This window comes from Labrus mixtus, chromosome 18 (assembly GCF_963584025.1).
Source record: "Labrus mixtus chromosome 18, fLabMix1.1, whole genome shotgun sequence".
NCBI classification, from domain to species: domain Eukaryota; kingdom Metazoa; phylum Chordata; class Actinopteri; order Labriformes; family Labridae; genus Labrus; species Labrus mixtus.
The window spans coordinates 26018663-26038662 of NC_083629.1; the positions used below are offsets into that span (position 1 = coordinate 26018663).

General features: G+C 46.1%; 1 protein-coding gene across 1 annotated transcript in view; it reads left to right on the forward strand.

Annotated features, from left to right (window-relative positions):
- Positions 1 to 20000, forward strand: part of LOC132993645 (pecanex-like protein 1) — a 36194-nt gene that overhangs the window by 3280 nt on the left and 12914 nt on the right. The window contains exons 2-26 of the mRNA XM_061063579.1: positions 64 to 186; positions 430 to 487; positions 1809 to 2041; positions 2420 to 2573; positions 2808 to 2840; positions 6309 to 6480; positions 6834 to 6944; positions 7154 to 7245; positions 8252 to 8361; positions 9218 to 9323; positions 9398 to 9490; positions 10745 to 10895; positions 11094 to 11235; positions 11615 to 11792; positions 11948 to 12056; positions 12850 to 12979; positions 13567 to 13625; positions 14018 to 14233; positions 14437 to 14690; positions 14780 to 15010; positions 15718 to 15818; positions 16715 to 16865; positions 17308 to 17538; positions 18659 to 18933; positions 19034 to 19215. Coding sequence (XP_060919562.1) covers positions 64 to 186; positions 430 to 487; positions 1809 to 2041; positions 2420 to 2573; positions 2808 to 2840; positions 6309 to 6480; positions 6834 to 6944; positions 7154 to 7245; positions 8252 to 8361; positions 9218 to 9323; positions 9398 to 9490; positions 10745 to 10895; positions 11094 to 11235; positions 11615 to 11792; positions 11948 to 12056; positions 12850 to 12979; positions 13567 to 13625; positions 14018 to 14233; positions 14437 to 14690; positions 14780 to 15010; positions 15718 to 15818; positions 16715 to 16865; positions 17308 to 17538; positions 18659 to 18933; positions 19034 to 19215 — 3695 coding nt within the window. The remainder of the gene's footprint in view (positions 1 to 63; positions 187 to 429; positions 488 to 1808; positions 2042 to 2419; positions 2574 to 2807; positions 2841 to 6308; positions 6481 to 6833; positions 6945 to 7153; positions 7246 to 8251; positions 8362 to 9217; positions 9324 to 9397; positions 9491 to 10744; positions 10896 to 11093; positions 11236 to 11614; positions 11793 to 11947; positions 12057 to 12849; positions 12980 to 13566; positions 13626 to 14017; positions 14234 to 14436; positions 14691 to 14779; positions 15011 to 15717; positions 15819 to 16714; positions 16866 to 17307; positions 17539 to 18658; positions 18934 to 19033; positions 19216 to 20000) is intronic.

A 20000-nucleotide genomic window follows, 5' to 3' on the forward strand; every position in this document is an offset into this window, starting at 1 on the left:
TCTCTCTCTCCCTCTCCCTCTCTCTCTCTCTCTCTCTCTCTGTCTCTCTCTCTCTCTCTCTCTCTCGCTCTCTATTGTTTTGTTTTTTCCAGGAAAGCTCACACCGTCCTTGTACGAGGCCGGCGGGTGTGACATGTCGCTGGTCAATTTTGAACCTGCAACCAGACGAGCCTCTAACAACGTGTGGTGAGTGACAGACTGAGGACTCGTCTTAAAACACACTCTCGCTCTGAGAGAACGAGTCAAGGTCAACATGTCTTTACACGGTGTGACAAACAAAACAACAAAAACATGACAGTACAAAGCAAAGCAGGAAGCTGATTGGCTGTTTGCTTGGAGGTCACGGTGAAATGAATCATGATTTAATAGAGATAGTGCAGCGGCTGCTTTTGTCTCATCAGCGCGCTTTGTGTGTCTAATGCCCTGCAGGGACACCGACTCCCACCTCTCCAGTTCTACCTCAGTTCGCTTCTACCCTCATGACCTGGTGAGTACAGAACCAGTGAGCTGTGTGTGTGTTTAATAGAGCGAGGCCATGAGAGAGAGAGAGAGAGAGAGAGAGAGAGAGAGAACAGCCTGCAGAGAATCACAGAAAGACAAACTGATATTCAGGACGTTCAGACACAATAACAAACAGTGTGTATTCCCCTCTGCAGATCTGGGTTTTGAATATTTCTGCAGATTATTTTTGACTTTGTGTTCAAACTATTCTCTAATCGGTCTCTAATCTTCCCATCTTCTTTAAAATCACTGCACCAGCTTTTTATTTTGCCCCAGAGTCGATTTTTAGGATTCATTATTTGATTTCAGAATTTTACAGCCAAACACATCGATCTGTTCACACTCAGTAAGAAAGGTGTTTGATCGTCTTGCAGAAAAAACTTCTGAAAAACTGACATTTCCTGGAGGAGCTGTACGTGTTTTTTAAGTCGAGTCTTACCTCAGGAGACCCCCCCCCCCCCCCCCCCCCACACACACACTCCTGTCTGTCAGGGTTAGTCTCCCGCTGTCAATCAATCAATCAAACTTTATTTATATAGCACCTTAAAAATACATAAAAAGCATACATAAAAATGAAAAAATAAAATACGACACATAAAAGCAATAAGATATTAAAATTAATACATAGGAGAAGAATATTTAAAATTGTAGTAAGATAAAAAAGACAAAACAATAATGTTAAGATTTGAATTTATATAAAAGCCAGACTGAATAAATGAGTTTTAAGACTGCGTTTAAAAATCTCAATATAGAATAGAATAGAATAGAATAGAATAGAATAGAATGACTTTATTGATTCCAAACTGGGAAATTGTTACAGCAGCAGGTTATCAAAGCAAATAAAACAATATAAGAATAGATACATAAATAAGAATTTAAAATATAAAAAAATAAGAATAGGAATAGATTTATACATATTATACATATTCCTACTGGTTTAAAAAAAATGAAAAATTAAATACAACATTTATTCAGGCAACTGAATGTAAAAATACTTGCTGGAGGTAAGAGGTTTAAGTTTGCAGATTTAAGTTTGCAAATTCTCGGCTCCTCTCAGGAAGGTCGTTCCACGGTCTCTGAGGGTCAAAGCTGAAAGCAGCTGTGAGGTGCGTGTGTGAACAGGTCAGGATTTCTGCAGCAGTCCTCCTGAAGTGATCGTGATCTGTTCAGGAGTGTGAATGTGAAGCTGAAGAGAGGTGTGTTTGATCATCTGTTCATCATGACCCCGGTGGCTGTGAGTGCGTGCGCTCCAGGTGGTTCAGTCAGGATTGTTGTGGGTGTAAACGTCTTGCCTGACCGGTGGACAGATCTCCCTCCCTCAGATCCGTCTGAACCGTCTGCTGACGATGGACCCGGAGCTGCTGGAGCAGCACGAAGGAGATCTGAGCCCGGAGCTCCAGGACGCACCGCTGGGACACGAGGACCCCGCCGCCGCCAACGCTGCCGGCAAAGCCCGGCAGTACTACCGCCTGTGGCTCCTCCCCTTCCTGTGGGTGGGCCTGCACTTTGACCGGCTCACGCTGCTGGCTCTGTTTGACAGGTACGAGAGCCTTCATCATCGTTCATAGCTAACGTTTCACTAAGCTAAAGGCGGTTTAAGACGATTAAATCTTTGATACAATCAGCGAGTCGCTCCCTGATTCCGTCCAATCAGAGAGCGTTCTCCTCGCTCATCACACATGCTAGTCCTCTTGTAAACGTCCCTGTGTAAACACAGAGCGAACTCGAGGTAATTATGCAACAATGTAACAAACTGGTCTGTGATTCAGACCAGAGCAAACGATCTAGAGCTGTGCGGGTAGATAACTCAGATTGTACTGTTTTTAAAACGTGAGAACTAAAAGTTTGTACGATTTGGACGACCTCGTGACCCCGGTGACCTTGGTGTGACCTTGACTTTGTGTCCTTTGTGTTTCAGGAACCGTGAGGTCTTAGAGAACGTGCTCGCTGTGCTGCTGGCCGTCCTGGTGGCCTTCCTGGGTTCAGTGCTGCTCGTTCACGGCTTCTTCACCGACATCTGGGTCTTTCAGTTCTGCCTCGTCATCGCCAGCTGCCAGTACTCCTTACTGAAGGTGAGTACTCTCAGTTTCTTGAGTTTCTTAGGGTAGGGTTAGGAATCAAACAGCGCCCAGCGTCTTTTTCTGTGCGCGTTAATGGGAGTTTAAAATGATTGAATGTAATGAAAGTTTGTAGAGAAAAGTGAAGTGATGTTTGAAGAGGTGATCAACTGAAAGCTGTTTTTATTTCATGCTGATATAAATCATAAGAGTTTGTAATAACACATGTTTTTCTTGTTGTATCCACAGAGTGTTCAGCCGGACTCCTCCTCCCCTCGCCATGTGAGTGATCCTTCTTTTACAAATGTTTTACAGATGTCCTCCTTTTTGCATCTCCTGGACATGCAAAAAGGAGTGAATAACTTTACTATAGCTAATGGAAGCTCACCACCCATTAGTCAACTAGTCTCCTCTTTCCTAGAACTAAGTGAGAGCTCACTCCCTACCAGCCCCTAGTCTCCTCTTTCCTAGAACTAAGTGAGAGCTCACTCCCCACCAGCCCCTAGTCTCCTCTTTCCTAGAACTAAGTGAGAGCTCACTCCCCACCAGCCCCTAGTCTCCTCTTTCCTAGAACTAAGTGAGAGCTCACTCCCTACCAGCCCCTAGTCTCCTCTTTCCTAGAACTAAGTGAGAGCTCACTCCCTACCAGCCCCTAGTCTCCTCTTTCCTAGAACTAAGTGAGAGCTCACTCCCTACCAGCCCCTAGTCTCCTCTTTCCTAGAACTAAGTGAGAGCTCACTCCCTACCAGCCCCTAGTCTCCTCTTTCCTAGAACTAAGTGAGAGCTCACTCCCTACCAGCCCCTAGTCTCCTCTTTCCTAGAACTAAGTGAGAGCTCACTCCCTACCAGCCCCTAGTCTCCTCTTTCCTAGAACTAAGTGAGAGCTCACTCCCTACCAGCCCCTAGTCTCCTCTTTCCTAGAACTAAGTGAGAGCTCACTCCCTACCAGCCCCTAGTCTCCTCTTTCCTAGAACTAAGTGAGAGCTCACTCCCTACCAGCCGCTAGTCTCCTCTTTCCTAGTACCTGGAGCTATGTAAAATTACTCCTCTAACACCCTTTGGAGGTGAGAGGACTTGTTATAATCACAGCCCTAGGATTATCTGCCTAACATTCATTTCTAGAATAATTAGATTCAAGAATAACCCCTGGTACAGGACTCTAGAGGACTCTCTTTTCTACAGCCTTTTTATAGCCAAACTGTCTTTTTTTTTCAAGATTCTGTAAAACCTCAACAATTCATATTCGCAGAAACGTGATACATCCACAGGTCATACTAAGTTCATATGTGGTTTTAGCTTGAAGACCGTGAACCAGGCAGATACGCAGAAACGCTATATGCCTACGAGCTCGTATGTGGTTTTGCTCAAAGTATGGCACAGTAATCCTGACCTCACAGGTGCATAGGCACCGCGGGTGTGTGTCGGATTGACAGGAAATATAAAAGCAAAAAAAAAAGTAGTTATGACTATATGACATATGAATTAAATGATAAATGGATTAAATTATAATAAAAACAGTAAATATGGAAAAAACAAATTCAACAATTGCATAACTCTTTCTGATCTTTAAACAACATCACATCCAACATGGCCGACCAAAGAACAGAGTCCGACTCTGTAATGACAACAGAGTGTCAAAGAACATCACGCTGAGCAGACAAGAAGAGCACTAAGCTGCTTCTTCCTGCTGTGGCTCAGTGGTTAGCTCTGTTCCCTCACAGTGAGGAGGTTCCTGGTTTGAATCCCCGTCTGTCGGGAGTCTCTCTGTGAGGAGGTTCCTGGTTTGAATCCCCGTCTGTCGGGAGTCTCTCTGTGAGGAGGTTCCTGGTTTGAATCCCCGTCTGACAGGAGCCTCTCTGTGAGGAGTCTGGGTTCTCTCCGGGTACTCCACTCTTTAGTTAAATGTTATAAATATGTCGACCTACACGGAAAGTGTCCCGCTGTGAGGTGCATGTGTACAAACGGAGTGTTTGTGTCCTCCCTCCTCTGCGTCAGTAGCTCTGAAACGGTGTCTTTTATTAATGCCGCTCCCACTCAGCTGCAGGCACGAGCTTTAAATAGCCGTCCAGAGTGTAGACCGCAGCTCTCTCTCTCTCTCTCTCTCTCTCTCTCTCTTTGTCTGTATCTCCCTCTCCTCCTGTCATCCCTCTTTTCTTCTTCACCTCACCTCACCTCGGGGACTCTGACTCGTCTGACGACGAGTTTTTGTCTGTTTAATGTGATTGTTGGTGTGTAAAAAGCAGGGCAGCCTACTGGGTTGAAACCTGCCCTCTCCCTCTCTCTCTCCCTCTCCCTCTCCCTCTCCCTCCCTCTCTCTCCCTCTCTCTACCTCCCTCCCTCCCTCTCTCTCCCTCTCCCTCTCCCTCTCCCTCCCTCTCTCTCCCTCTCTCTACCTCCCTCCCTCCCTCTCTCTCCCTCTCCCTCTCCCTCTCCCTCCCTCTCTCTCCCTCTCCCCCTCTCCCTCCCTCTCTCTCCCTCTCCCTCTCCCTCCCTCTCTCTCCCTCTCCCTCTCCCTCCCTCTCTCTCCCTCTCTCTCCCTCTCCCTCTCCCTCCCTCTCTCTCCCTCTCTCTACCTCCCTCCCTCTCTCTCCCTCTCTCTACCTCCCTCTCTCTCCCTCCCTCTCTCTCCCTCTCCCTACCTCCCTCTCCCTCTCCCTCTCTCTACCTCCCTCCCTCTCTCTACCTCCCTCTCTCTCCCTCTCTCTACCTCCCTCTCTCTCCCTCCCTCTCTCTCCCTCTCCCTCCCTCCCTCTCCCTCTCCCTCTCTCTACCTCCCTCCCTCTCTCTCCCTCTCTCTACCTCCCTCTCTCTCCCTCCCTCTCTCTCCCTCTCCCTCCCTCCCTCTCCCTCTCTCTACCTCCCTCCCTCTCTCTACCTCCCTCCCTCTCTCTCCCTCTCTCTACCTCCCTCCCTCTCTCTCCCTCTCTCTCTTTTCACCAGTGTCTCGTCCCTCAGGCTCCTGTGTCTCTGACGCCTCTGAATGAATTCTCTCTTTCTCCTGCTGGAGTGAATTCATTATGGAGTCTTGCGGATGATGTTATTTATTTTGTACGCTTTTCTCCACAGTGCATCACGAGGACACACATTTTTAGTCCTGCAGGGCATTCTGGGAATTGACTCCCTTATTTAGTCTGTGTTTGCTGCAAAATCTCAGAAACCCCCAAAGTGTGGCCTGCAAGGCAAAACTACTGGAAGAAATGTTACTGAGCAGTTTAGATTTCTAAAAACACAGAAGAAGGCCTGCTCCACTTTTCAGAAAATGTGTGCTCAAACAGGCCGTTTGGAGATTTTCCCTTCATGACATCACAAAGGGCAGTAGCCCCTCCCCCAGGTGGGTGACACTCCCACAGCTAGGTGTTTGTTCTGCCCTCTGAGTCTGCCTTCTCACCGTAAACAATAGGACATGGAGCGAGAAAGCACCGAGACACCCAAGCCCTTCCAGAGAGGGGGCGTGGTCAGACACAGCTCATTTACATATTTAAAGGTACAGACACAGAAACAGCCTGTTCTGAGCAGGGCTGAAATAGAGGGGTTTATAGACATGATCAAATACAGGATCAGAGTGGATTTAGAACAAGAAACTTCACACACATGTTTTGAGGAGCTCTGACTTATTTACACTGAAGAAGAGGAGGAGGATATGTGACCCCAAAGATCCCCTTTAAACATTCAGAGCTCTGAATCCTACCCTCTGTGTTCAGGACTGATAAACGATAAAAGCCGTTAATTCTGACCTTCTTGTCCTCCCAGGGTCATAACCGCATCATAGCGTACAGCCGGCCTGTCTACTTCTGTCTGTGCTGCGGTCTCATCTGGCTGCTGCACTACGGCAGTCTGAGGACCACGTCGTCCCGCTTCACCCTGTATGGAGTCGCACTCACCAGCTCCCTGGTCCTCGCCTCGGCCCGGGACCTTGTCATTGGTGAGCACACACACACACACACACACACACACACACACACACACGTGGCGTTTACAGCGCTGTGTTAGAGCTTCAGGGTTAAATGTGACAGAAATATGAAGACTGAACCAGCTGGTGGAGACGGGTCTCAGGTTCTGTCTCTGTGTCTCTGAGCTGTAGTCTCGTTTGTTTGTTTGTTTGGAGATGATTTCCTTCATTAAAGAACCATAAACATAAATTGCGGCGGCGGCGTCCCCAGAGCCTCGTCTCTGTTCTCTCACACGTCGTGTTGTGAATGTTTTGCAGCCTGCAGTCAAAGATGTAAAACAATAAAAACACAGAGTTGTGATGTTCCTGATCTTGTCCCCCTGCAGTCTTCATCCTGTGCTTCCCCATCATCTTCTTCGTCGGGCTGCTGCCGCAGGTCAACACGTTCGTCATGTACCTCTTCGAGCAGCTGGACATCCATGTGTTCGGGGGCAACGGTGAGCGCCTTGATGATTTATGACTTTCTGTCCTCTGGTGACTGTGACCTCCACACGATGAGACAACACCCCCCCCGCCCCCCCCCCCCCCTCCTGCCTCTTATACTTGATGACTCCTCAGGCTGAATTGCTGATTTGCATTCTGCCCGGCCTGCTCGCTGTCAGGTTGAGCGCCTGCGTTGCTGACATCCTCTCTGCTCTCTTTGCAGCCTCCACCAGTCTGCTGTCAGCGCTGTACAGCGTCCTGCGCAGCGTGGTCACCGTCGCTCTGCTGTACGGATTCTGCTACGGAGCTCTGAAGGTGAGAAAAGACCGACTTTGAAATGTAACAGCTCTACATCTGAGCAACACTGGGATGTGAATCAGACTTCTTTAAATACTAAGAGCAGAGTTTACACCTGTTGGCCTGAATGGGAGGGCCTGAAGTGCATCACCATACTCAGACCCTCCCACTTACAATATATGGATCCAGAAAGTTTGGGACATTTATCAAATGGAACAAATTACAAACAATTTAAGACTCTAAAAAGAAACTTTCACAACAAGATGGAGACCTGTACTGGCTTTACTAATGCAGTAGAGAGTGATGTTGCACCTTTTCTCCCTGGGGTTGACTTCGCATCTGTACTGTGACACGTGATATCTTTGAGTGGATTAGAATTTATTTCTTTACTATTACAACTTTTATTTCTGATTTTCATTTCTCCTTCACTTTTATGAACATTTATTTATGTACTTGTTTGTTTATGTGTATTATTGTGTATATGTATATTCTTTGGAGTGGACATTTTGGCTTAATATCCTAATGTAACTATACAGCTGGAAAAAGAAAAAAAAAGAAATATTTTTCATATTGTACTGTTGTTGAGAAAAATGAATAAAAACTAAGTAAAAAAAAAGAAAAGAAAGAGCAGAGTTTGAAAAACAGGGACAAGAAACTAGAGCCATCAAACTAAAGATCCAGACGACCTCTCAGAAGTGTTGATTCAGAGATGTAGCAGTGACCTGTTGCACGGGAATATTCTTTGCATGCATCAACATTCATCTTTTTTTTTCTCCTCCCTTTATTTGCTTTTTTCCATCGGTGACGCTAAGTTCGCTGTGGATGTAAAAAAAAAAAAAGCTCAGTTATACAAAGTGTATCAAACTCTCAAACACTCAGTAAGGCCCCGAGTCCACCTGGCGTTTTCTGAGCAGCAGCGTCTTTTGTTCAATAGTTCTGAACAAGGAGAGAGTGTTTTCAGCAGCAGGCTCTGTGTAGAGAGATATTATTAAATCTCATATCGATGTTGTTGTCTGTGTTTCAGGAGTCGTGGGAGCCGCATCACATCCCCGTGTTGTTCTCGGTGTTCTGCGGCCTCTTGGTGGCCGTGTCCTACCACCTGAGCCGGCAGAGCAGCGACCCCTCAGTCCTCATGTGAGTTCACAACGACCCTCCACACACTCTCAAGGTGTTTCTGGCGTTGACTCCGCCGACCTGGATCATGCACAAAAAAACAAATGACCAAGAGTGTTTTGGATCACCTCCTTGACCCGCGTCCAGGGCCGTCTCCAGGATCTCCGAATTAACAGTTTTGCAGAATCACAAAGTGAACAGAACTTGCAACAGAGTTCAGCCATTTTTAAGTCTTTCTTCTTGCACATTGCATGATCCATAACATCGTGATATGTGTCACAGCGTGTGGTTTCACATTGCGTTGCAGAAGCGTGAGCAGTACAGAATGTCGATACACGGCAGGACATTCACACACACACACACACACACACACACACACACACACAGTGTTGATCTGACGTTACACATCTCCACCCTCTTCTCCTCATAACACCTCTGTCACTACCTCTGACGGCAGCTCAGGGCGGTATGACTTTACTTAAAGGCTTAATATGCAATTTTTCACACTTTTGTAGAAATCAAGTATATCCTCTGAAAATAATTTTTTTTGAGGGACTAGAGAAAAGAAGAATAACATACTGTACTCACTGCTTAACTGTGTTTCTAGATCACGCTCATTTCAGGTAAATTTACATGCAGTGTGAAGATACGAGCATAATAAAGATCACTAGCATTAGCATGCTAACACAACAATGCAGCGCCAGTTGTTTTGGTTTCATGCTGGTGCTCAAGGGCGACGTCTGCTGGATCAAAGAATCACATATAAAGCCTTTAAGCTGCAGACGTTGTGTAACGGGCGTTCATATGTGAGCTCCAAACGGTCTCAGTGAGTTCTCCTTCTGTAATCACTTTGTGTCTGTTGCTCCTCTCTTCACAGCTCGCTCATACAGTCAAAGATTTTGCCTAATTTAAAAGACAAGAACCCGGAGGACCCTCTGTCAGAAGTCCAGGACCCTCTGCCCGATAAGCTCCGAGCCTCGGTGGTGAGTTCGACTCCTTCATCAGCTGTTTTCAAACATCGAGTGAAGACATTTAAACGTTTCTTCCCCCCCTGCAGAACGAGCGTCTGCAGTCTGACCTGATCGTCTGCGTGGTCATCGCTGTTCTTTACTTCGCCATCCATGTCAGCACCGTGTTCATTGCACTGCAGGTACAGAAAAAACTTCTTTAGAAGAATCTCTCACGCTTCAGCCTCGCCACAGCTGGAGGTCAGAGCTCTCAGAGGAGGACGTTAGACGTAAAGGATCACGAGATGAACTCCAAAGAAAGTACACAAATCACCAGAGTGACATGCAGGAAGGGGGTCAAAGGTCATGTAGTGGCTATTTGTCCAAAAACAAACAAATCGAAATAAACTAATATCAAACATACTTAAATAAATGGTGCATCAGTGGTCATTTGATTAAGAGGCAGGTAGAGGACCAGCATGCACCTGGGTGGGCCTATGGTTTATTTATAATTTTTTGTTTTTGGACAAATAGCCACTACATAAAGTAAAAAAACCACAGGCCCACCCAGGTGCATGCTGGTCCTCTACCTGTCTCTTACTTAAATAACCTCTGGTGCCCACAGTGTTACCCAAATACCAAACAAAAATACTAATGCAAACTAAATTTACTAAACAAATAACCAGCAAAAGAAAATATTAGTAAACTAAATACCAATACTAATTCTAACAACAATTAAATAGCTCCAACAGGTCGGATTTGAACCCTCGGCCATCTGCTCTACATCCTCCATACTTGCACATTTAAATTCCCTTAAAGCAGAGATCACTCACATGACCTTGTAGCGCAGCTTCAATGTCACTGTGTGTGCGTGAGTCTGAGTGAGTTCTTTTTTTTATTGGTGATAAGGTGAACAAAATGAAACAAGAATATAACAGACAGGACAACTAAAGCGAGAACAAATAAAGACAAAAAATAAAAATACAACAGAAGCAAAACATAAGCAAAGATACAGACAAAATACATTTAAATGAGATGAAAGTCAAGTAATGATTTATATGTTCAGGTGTGTTAGAAAGGTGTGAATGTGTTCGTGACAGCGTACTGCATTAAAGTGCGGAACTTAGTGGGGAGTAGCGAGTAAAAAATATATATATATATATAAATAAATAAATAAATGGAAAAATAGTTAGAGAGAGAAAAAAATAATATATGCATGTAAACATTAATGGAAAGAAAATAAATGTATATAAATGTAATGTGACCATCATAAAAAGGTGATGGTAATAAATATATACATACACACATATGTATCCATATCATATACATGTAGTGAATACGTTTACATACATGCAGTTATTACAGAGATATACATGAGTTTGAGTTGTGATCACGTCGCTGATGAGATCTCGCTCTGTGTGTTTGATGATGTCGTCCGTCTCTCTCTGCTCCCTCAGCCGTTCCTCAGTTACGTCCTGTACGCTCTGTTGGGGACGGTCGGCCTGCTCACACACTACCTGATGCCTCAAGTCCGCAAGCAGCTGCCCTGGTACTGCTTCTCCCACCCGCTGCTCAAAACCAAGGAGTACTACCAGTTTGAAGTCAGGGGTGAGTCCCGCTCCTGAAGGTTACTGCTCTGTGATTTTATTTATTTATTTATTCAAACAAACAATAAAGTTAAGAAAAAACGAACAAACATAAAATCTCAAAAGGAGCAGAAAGACTCTTTCACAAAGCATTCATTAAAACAAAACACTTCATTCAGTTAATAGACGCCGTCTGACTCTTGTTGGCTCCTCCCCTCAGATGCGGCTCACGTCATGTGGTTCGAGAAGCTCCACGTGTGGCTGCTGTTCGTGGAGAAGAACGTCCTCTATCCTCTCGTCATCCTCAACGAGCTGAGCGGCAGCGCCCGAGAGCTCGCCAGTCCAAAGAGACTCGACACCGAGTGAGAACTCCGATTTTATTTCAAAGTGTTTCCTGTTTCTCTCTCGAGGTCGAATATCTGACAGGTCAAACTGTTGTGAAATAATAAATGTTTTTTTTATCCGGACTAACCGTTTAAATAAAATGAAAAAAATGGGTTGTTGGATTCCTCCACAAAAAAAACCAACTTCCTGTTTGATCCCGCTAGGCTAGCTGTCCCCCCCGGTTCCAGTCTTTATGCTAAGCTAAGCTAATCATGAATCTATTTCCTCAAAGTGTTCCTCTGTTTGGACACTTCTTAACTTCTTTGTAACTTCAGAATAAACGTGCGGTTTGATCCTGATTTTACCGTTAACACCCGCCGCCGCTGCCACACTGACAGTTTTCTAAACGTCCTCCAGGGTTGGCGCTCTGATGATCACGGTGGCGGGCCTGAAGCTGCTGCGTTCCTCCTACAGCAGCCCCACCTATCAGTACGTGACCATCCTCTTCACCGTCCTCTTCTTCACCTTCGACTACCGCCATCTGTCTGAGACGCTGCTGCTCGACCTCTTCCTCATGTCCATCGTCTTCAGCAAGGTCAGAGGGAAACGTGACGTCCATATTGTTTAGATTCTGATTTAATGCAGATCAGTGGAAGCAGCCACTTCCTGTCCCGATGATCAGGACAGATGTTTACAGATGTTTACAGATGTTTACAGATGTGTTCATGAAGCTGCTGTTTGTGTTGACAGATGTGGGAGTTGTTCTACAAGCTGCACTTCGTCTACACCTACATCGCCCCCTGGCAGATCACATGGGGCTCCGCGTTCCACGCCTTCGCTCAGCCCTTCGCTGTGCCTCGTATCCTTTCACTGCGACCTTTCATCACCTCGTGTAGACTGAACACGCTCTGGGTTTTTAAAGTAGCTCTGATGTTTATGATGCCTTTGGGAAGCTTCTCTTAAGCCTGGCTCACTCTGTGAGGGTCGGGGTGTCATGTCAGCTCACACTGTACGAGTGAAATCGGGACGGAGCGTTGACAATTGTTAATAAAGTTTCATTTAAAAACTCCAAAGGACGACGGTCGGTGAAAGAGAAGGAAGTGGAAGTTGTTGTAGGATATAGAAAAGTTGATACAATCGTAGATATATGGAGACAAGTTTCAGAAAAGTGCTGCACTGATGATCTGTACAGAAAACTAATAAAAAACTAAAAAAACGCCGGGTTGTGTCCTGCCGCTGGTCGCCATGACTACAGTCCTCCCTTGTCTCTTGTGATTATATTGTAGTCACACACAACTTCTGCCGGACCTTTTCATGACGTAAACTTCAAGATTTTAAATTCTAAATATCAAACATGTTTGAAATAAATCGGGGCGTCCCCGACGATGGCCGGGCAGATCGGGGACGTTAAGATTGGATCTTTGTACCGCTCACACTACGACATAATCTGAGCAGATAATCGGGTCCGAGCAGCCTCGAGTCAGGAGCGACCCTGAGATTGTCGGGAAGAAAGAATCGGAGCTCAAATCGATGATCCTGCAGAGTGAGCCGGGCTTTAGAGCAAAACGGTGTCGTGTTAGGATCTGTAGCAGCAGACTCTAAAGTCCTCTGTGAAGGCCGTGTGAAGTGATCCTTAACTCCACCCTCTTCAGACTCGGCCATGTTGTTTGTTCAGGCTGTCGTGTCGGCCATCTTCTCCACCCCCCTCAACCCGTTCCTGGGCAGCGCCATCTTCATCACCTCCTATGTTCGTCCCGTCAAGTTCTGGGAGAGAGACTACAAGTACGAAAACATTTTTATAAAACTTTTTAAAATAAAAGTCGACCTATCACTGGTCCTCATTTCAAACTCTGCTGGATGTTCAAACTAAACGTGGTCAAAGTTTCAGATCATGAGGTAATCGTATGTTGGAGTAATCCCAGGATGAGTCTGCAGAGGGCGCTAAACGCCTCGTTCTGTAAATCACGCCGTAGTTCCCCGATATGAAACCAAGAATTTCAGCAGACGGCTTCAAGCCTCTGAAACCTCTTACAGAGACTCTGTTCTCTCAGACCTGGAGAGCAGCACTCCTCTGGCAGCCCTGCAGCGTTCTGCCCCCTCAGGAAGGCTTCCAGAGAGCTGACCAATCAGAAGAGAGTGGGCACATGGGGAGGGGCGGGTCTTAAAGAGACAGTAGCTGAAATGAGGGTTTTTACTGACGTCAGTATCAGATCATGTAAAGCTGCTCTAAAGGTTTCACACACTGACATCATGACAGGTCAACATGAGGTCAAAGGTCATCATGAGGTCAAAGGTCATCATGAGGAGGAGAGGGAGCTTGAATTCTGTTTTTTCTGAATGCTCGACTTTAATTGTCTCTCTGTTTGCAGCACCAAGAGAGTGGATCACTCCAACACCCGTCTGGCCTCCCAGCTGGACAGAAATCCAGGTGAGGGCACTGAGTTCAGTTTGTCCACCTTCAAAATAAAAGCACCACACTTCAGTTTGTCCACTTTCAAAATAAAAGCACCACACTTCAGTTTGTCCACTTTCAAAATAAAAGCACCACACTTCAGTTTGTCCACTTTCAAAATTAAAGCACCACACTTCAGTTTGTCCACTTTCAAAATTAAAGCACCACACTTCAGTTTGTCCACCTTCACAATAAAAGCACCACACTTCAGTTTGTCCACTTTCAAAATAAAAGCACCACACTTCAGATTGTCCACCTTCAAAATAAAAGCACAACATGCTAAAAGCACAACACGATCAGCTTGATGTGTTGTTTCAAATAATTTGCCGATGTGACCGACGTTCTGTCTTCTTCTCGCCTCTCTTCAGGCTCTGATGACAACAACCTGAACTCCATCTTCTACGAGCACCTGACCCGCTCGCTGCAGCACAGCCTGTGTGGAGACCTCCTGCTGGGCCGCTGGGGGAACTTCAGCACGGGGGACTGCTTCATCCTGGCCTCGGACTACCTGAACGCTCTGGTGCATCTCATCGAGATCGGGAACGGCCTGGTCACCTTCCAGCTGCGAGGGCTGGAGTTCAGAGGTGAGGGCGGTGTTAGTAAGAAACGCTTCCTGTCAGAGTCACACGTGGCTCCTTTAAGTTTCCTTTTCATAACAACAACATGAATAAGAGGAAAAGATAAGAACTTAAGAAGCTTAAGAAAAACGATGTCGATCTTTAAAAGAGGGAATCAGGCGGTTGAGCAGGAACACTAGATGATAATCTGGATCTGTATTCTTCTACAGGAACGTACTGCCAGCAGAGGGAGGTAGAGGCCATCACAGAGGGGGTGGAGGAGGACGAGGGCTGCTGTTGCTGCGAGCCGGGTCACCTCCCTCACATCCTGTCCTTTAACGCCGCCTTCGGGCAGCGCTGGCTGGCGTGGGAGGTGCTGGTCACCAAATACGTGCTGGAGGGCTACAGCATCACCGACAACAGCGCCGCCTCCATGCTGCAGGTGTTCGACCTGCGGCGCATCCTCACCACCTACTACGTCAAGGTCAGCGGGAGACGTGGGCGACTCTTCTGAACGCGAGCGTGTTTTTCATTTTCTTTATTTTTAAATCACACATCTCGTCTGTCACTCAGGGAATCATCTACTACGTCATCGCCTCGCCCAAACTGGAGGAGTGGCTGGCTAACGAGACCATGAAGGACGGCCTGCGGGGGTGTGGAGAGAGGAACTACGTCGACCTGGATCCCACCTTCAACCCCAACATCGACGAAGACTACGACCACCGGCTGGCGGGAATCTCCAGAGACAGTTTCTGTGGCGTCTACCTGAGCTGGATCCAGTACTGCAACTCGAGACGAGCCAAGGTAAACAACGCCGTGTCACTTATAAAGATTCAGGAGATTTCTGCAAAATGTAAAAGCACTATCAGTGTTCCTCTGACACATCGTTTAAAAGTTGTCAGTTGTCTGCTGGAGTCGTGTTTGTTCAGCGTCTGATGAAGTGAACTCTCTGAAGTCTTAATGAACTCCACTTCATTGATTCTGAACCTTTTCTCCAAACAAGCAGCTCACAGTGTTTCTCTGTGGAGGGAGGAGAAAGGGATGGAACTGTTCACATTAAATCTTCATGATTCTGTTCAGGCTTTTTATTTAGGAAAAGCATTCTTCACACATTAGTAATTACACATAATAACAAAATAAGTGCAAGACTCCTCCCTCAAACATTCAAACATTGGAGCACTTTCTTTGCAGAAAGAGGGGGGGTACGATGCTCGCAGTAAATTTAACAATTTAGCTCTTCCAAATTTATTCATATTCAAGTAACATGACATTTAAATTAAATTATTTACAAAAGAACACAGGAAGCTTTCACCTTGGAGGGGTAGAGAAAGAAAATAAGAAAATGAAGTACAGAGCAGGTTAACGGATGAAAGAAAATGGCAAAAATGAGGAAATAACACCGATGTACTCCAATAAGTCAAATAACTGTTCAGGCTTTAAAGAAAACATTTAGCACCAGATCAAGCGAGTGTTTCCTGACTCTTCCCGTGTCTGTGTCTTGTGTTTTTCAGCCTCTGGAGAGCGAGAAGGACTCGTCTCTGGTGCTGCTCTGCTTCGGTCTGTGTGTGCTGGGGAGGAGAGCTCTGGGGACGGCAGCTCATCACATGTCCAGGTGATTTAAAGCTCATTATTAGATCACCTTTTATCAAGCTAACCCGGAGTGTCATCAGATTCACAGATTGATTCTGACAAAAAATCAAACGATAACCCTTCATGTTTCTCGTGGCCCGACCTCGGATAAGAGGAAGAAAAAGGATGGTATTGAAGTATTGAAAATGTTGACAACCTTAAAGGGATACTTCACCATCTGCATTAATCTTTGTATCATTAGAGACCTGGTAGTGTTTTTGAATGGTCGTGCATCCCGCCCTCATTTTCCCCTGAGATGTGAAATCTTTGTCTTTCTGAGTCTGTAAAGGAGCTTCCAGTGACCCAAAAATGATGATTGTTGCGTCACTGGAAGCTGTTGTGGTTAGAGGGGTGAAACTACAACGCTAGTTCCTCATATTTTCGACCACTGAAGCTACAGACCAATCACAGATCAGTGGGCGGGAACTCACTCCCAGAATCGAAACTTAACGTCCGCCATATTGCTTGGAAGCTATGCTAACAGGCTGTATGGAAACAGCCTTATGTTGAAGTAAATATGTCTGTAAACCTGACCTTAGTGGGAGTGGCCTGTGGTGCTGTGCATTCTGGGATTTGGTGTCTTTCATCCACATGAGCCAAAAAAACACTTTCTGTCTTTTCTCGGCCAAGAAGACACCAACTTCAAAATGTATTTCACATTTCTACATATATGACCCAATGTCAATACAGATTCATGTTTCATGGTGAAGTATCCCTTTAAAGGTCACCGGGCTGCGCTGCACATGTTGACTCATATGTCTTTAATATTTCCTCTGTTACATTTAAGAGATAAATGTAATCGTGCATTTTATTCTCTTCAGTGTTTGTTCCTGATTTTCTGCCCTGACTGAACGCTGCGTGGTTTTCTCTCCTGCACAGTAACCTGGAGTCTTTCCTCTACGGGCTTCACGCCTTGTTTAAGGGAGATTTCCGCATCTCTTCGGTGCGAGACGAGTGGATCTTCGCCGACATGGAGCTGCTGAGGAAAGTGGTGGTGCCCGGAATCCGAATGTCTCTCAAACTCCACCAGGTGAGATCAACAGGTTCACCCACTCAACCTCTCAGGGTCCAGATGATCAGTGACAAAAGTGTTCAGGGACGTCGTCCGTCAGACTAGAATGTCCCAGTGGCGCTGGTGGCCCAGTGGTTAGTGTGCGCCCCATGTATGGAGACCTTGCTCCTCCAGGTGGGCGGCCCAGGTTCAAATCCCACCTGTGGCTCCTTTCCCGCATGTCATTCCTCTCTCTCTTTCTCTCCCTGATTTCAGACTCTATCTACTCTCCTATCTCTACATTAAAGGCCCAAAAAGCCCAAAAATAAATCTTTACAAAAAGAAGACTAGAATCTCCCAAACAGACGGCGCTTTGCGAGCATGTGTCGTCACACTGAACGGTTATTTATCTGTGCAGGTAAAGTCTGATGTGTGTTCCCCGCTCTGATACCAATCCAACCTCTGAACTTGTCTCGTCCAGGACCACTTCACGTCCCCCGATGAGTACGAGGAGCCGGCGGTCCTTTTCGAGGCCATCTCGTCCCACCAGGAGAACCTGGTCATCGCTCACGAGGGAGACCCGGCCTGGAGGAGCGCCGTGCTGTCCAACGCCCAGTCGCTCCTCGCCCTGCGCCACGTCCTCGACGAGGGAACCAACGAGTACAAAATCATCATGCTCAATCGACGATACCTCAGCTTCCGGGTCATCAAGGTGAGACCTGCAGCCGATTACATTCATCAGAATCAGAATCAGGATCAGGATCAGAATCAGAATCAGAATCAGAATCAGTATCAGAATCAGGATCAGAATCAGGATCAGAATCAGAATCAGAATCAGGATCAGGATCAGGATCAGAATCAGAATCAGAATCAGGATCAGGATCAGAATCAGAATCAGGATCAGAATCAGGATCAGGATCAGAATCAGAATCAGGATCAGAATCAGGATCAGGATCAGAATCAGGATCAGAATCAGGATCAGAATCAGAATCAGAATCAGGGTTTATTGCCAAGTACATTTACACATAAAGGAATTTGACTTGGTGTATTGGTGCTAAACAATTAACAAGGAAATAAAGCAGAACTAGCAACAACTTAAATAATACAGAAGAAGAAGATATTACAATATATAAAATAGAATTTAAAAATGTTAAATATAAAATAAAAAAAACACAAAATGTACAAAAGGTGAAATGTAGGAGCTGTGCAGTGGACTGTGAGAAAAACATCTTAGTGTGTGTAAGTACTACAAAGAGAAGAGGAAACACTGAAACAAAGAGAATTCATCACAACTTGATATTCTATAAAGTCAGAGAGAAACATTCAGCTGTTTGTGTTCACACATGACGGGCGGCTGTGGCTCAGTGGGTAGAGTCGTCGCCTCAACCGGAAGATCGAGGGTTCGACCCCCAACTGGGCAACATGTCCGATGTGTCCTCGGGGCAAGACACTTAACCCTGAATTGCTCCCTCTGCTTCAGTGGTGTATGAATGGGATTAGTTACTTCTGATGGTTGATACTACATAGTGATCAGTGTGTGAGTGTGTAGGTGTGACATGTGGTGTAAAAACGCTTTGAGGAGTCGGAAGACTAGAAAAGTGCTATACAAGCTCAAGTTGATTTACCATTTACATGACGCTCAGCCTGCAAATATCAGGAAGTCTTTCAGGAGATTCTGAAAGTGTGAAAACAGCAGCATATAGATGTATTACAGCTATAAATGAAAACTCTCTCTTCCTTTCTTCAGAGGGAGTTTAAATCCCCTCCTCTCCTCTGGTCTCTGATTGGCTCAGGTACTGACTCAGACTCTTGTGTGTGTGTTTGTGCTGCAGGTGAATAAAGAGTGCGTGCGGGGTCTCTGGGCCGGGCAGCAGCAGGAGCTGGTCTTCCTCAGGAACAGAAACCCGGAGCGCGGCAGCATCCAGAACGCCAAACAGGCTCTGAGAAACATGATCAACTCGTCCTGCGACCAGCCCATCGGCTATCCCATCTACGTCTCGCCGCTGACCACCTCCTACTGCAACTCGCACCCGCAGCTCGGACACATCCTGGGCGGCCCCATCAGCATGGGGAACATCCGCAACTTTGTGGTCAGCACCTGGCACAGGTTTGTGGCGTGCTGAGCGCTGACCGTCATAAAGTCGTATTTCACCTTCATGAGTCATGAGCGCCGCCGCGTGACCTGTTAATGTTTCCCCCTCTGTCAGGTTACGTAAAGGCTGCGGCGCCGGCTGTAACAGCGGAGGGAACATCGAGGACCCGGACGTGGTGGGGGGGCTGTCCTGTGGGAGCGGGAACGGGACGGGGGGCGACTCACAGCAGAGCTCAGTGTCGCAGGGAGGGACCTCAGGACACGCCCCCTCCCACCCGTATCCGCCACACACACTGGGTGAGGAACCTGACGACCAATCATACGCTCATGTTCTGATTGTTGATGATTTAAAGGAATTCAATATTTAATATAGAAGCTAATCGATGATTGGAGGAGACAAACCGAGGTCATTTAGTTCAGTCAGTATCTGTGAACATCTGGAGTCTGAGGCTTTAAAGACCGCAGCGCGAGTCCGTTATCTTGGTGTGCTGAGAGACTCAGACCTGATGACTCGGGTCCCCTCGTTCAGTCCAGAGTCCTGGACTCCGGACTGATCCTGGTTCAGCAGCTGTTAGTCTCCAAACGTCTGCATGTTTAAATCCAGGTTAAAAACATTTCTTCTGTCATGAGCTTTAAAGGAACTCGTTATTATTCCTGCACGTCTTCCTGTGTAGAGCGCAGTGAGCGGAGAGGTAAGAAATAAAAAAATAAAAATCTAACTAATCACATACATCCACGTATCCATCAGCCAATGAGGCGTCTGCAAAGGTGATGTGTCCTGCCGCTCTGTTTACACTTGGACCCCTTTGCAAACTCTGCTTATAAGACAAAAAACTAAATCCATTCTTTTTTTGAATATTGAGACAAACTAATCTTTCTATTGAAGTCAGACGAGGGCTGCAGACATGAAGGTGAAGAGAACGACTCTCTTCATATGTAGATTAACACGGAGCCTCATCCGCCTTCATTAACCTTTAGAAACTTTAAAGTCTTAATCTGTGATTCTTCACACTTAAATATATAAATCAAGTATCTCCTCTGAAAATAACTCTGTGAGTCATGACTGTCTACAATGGGTGTAA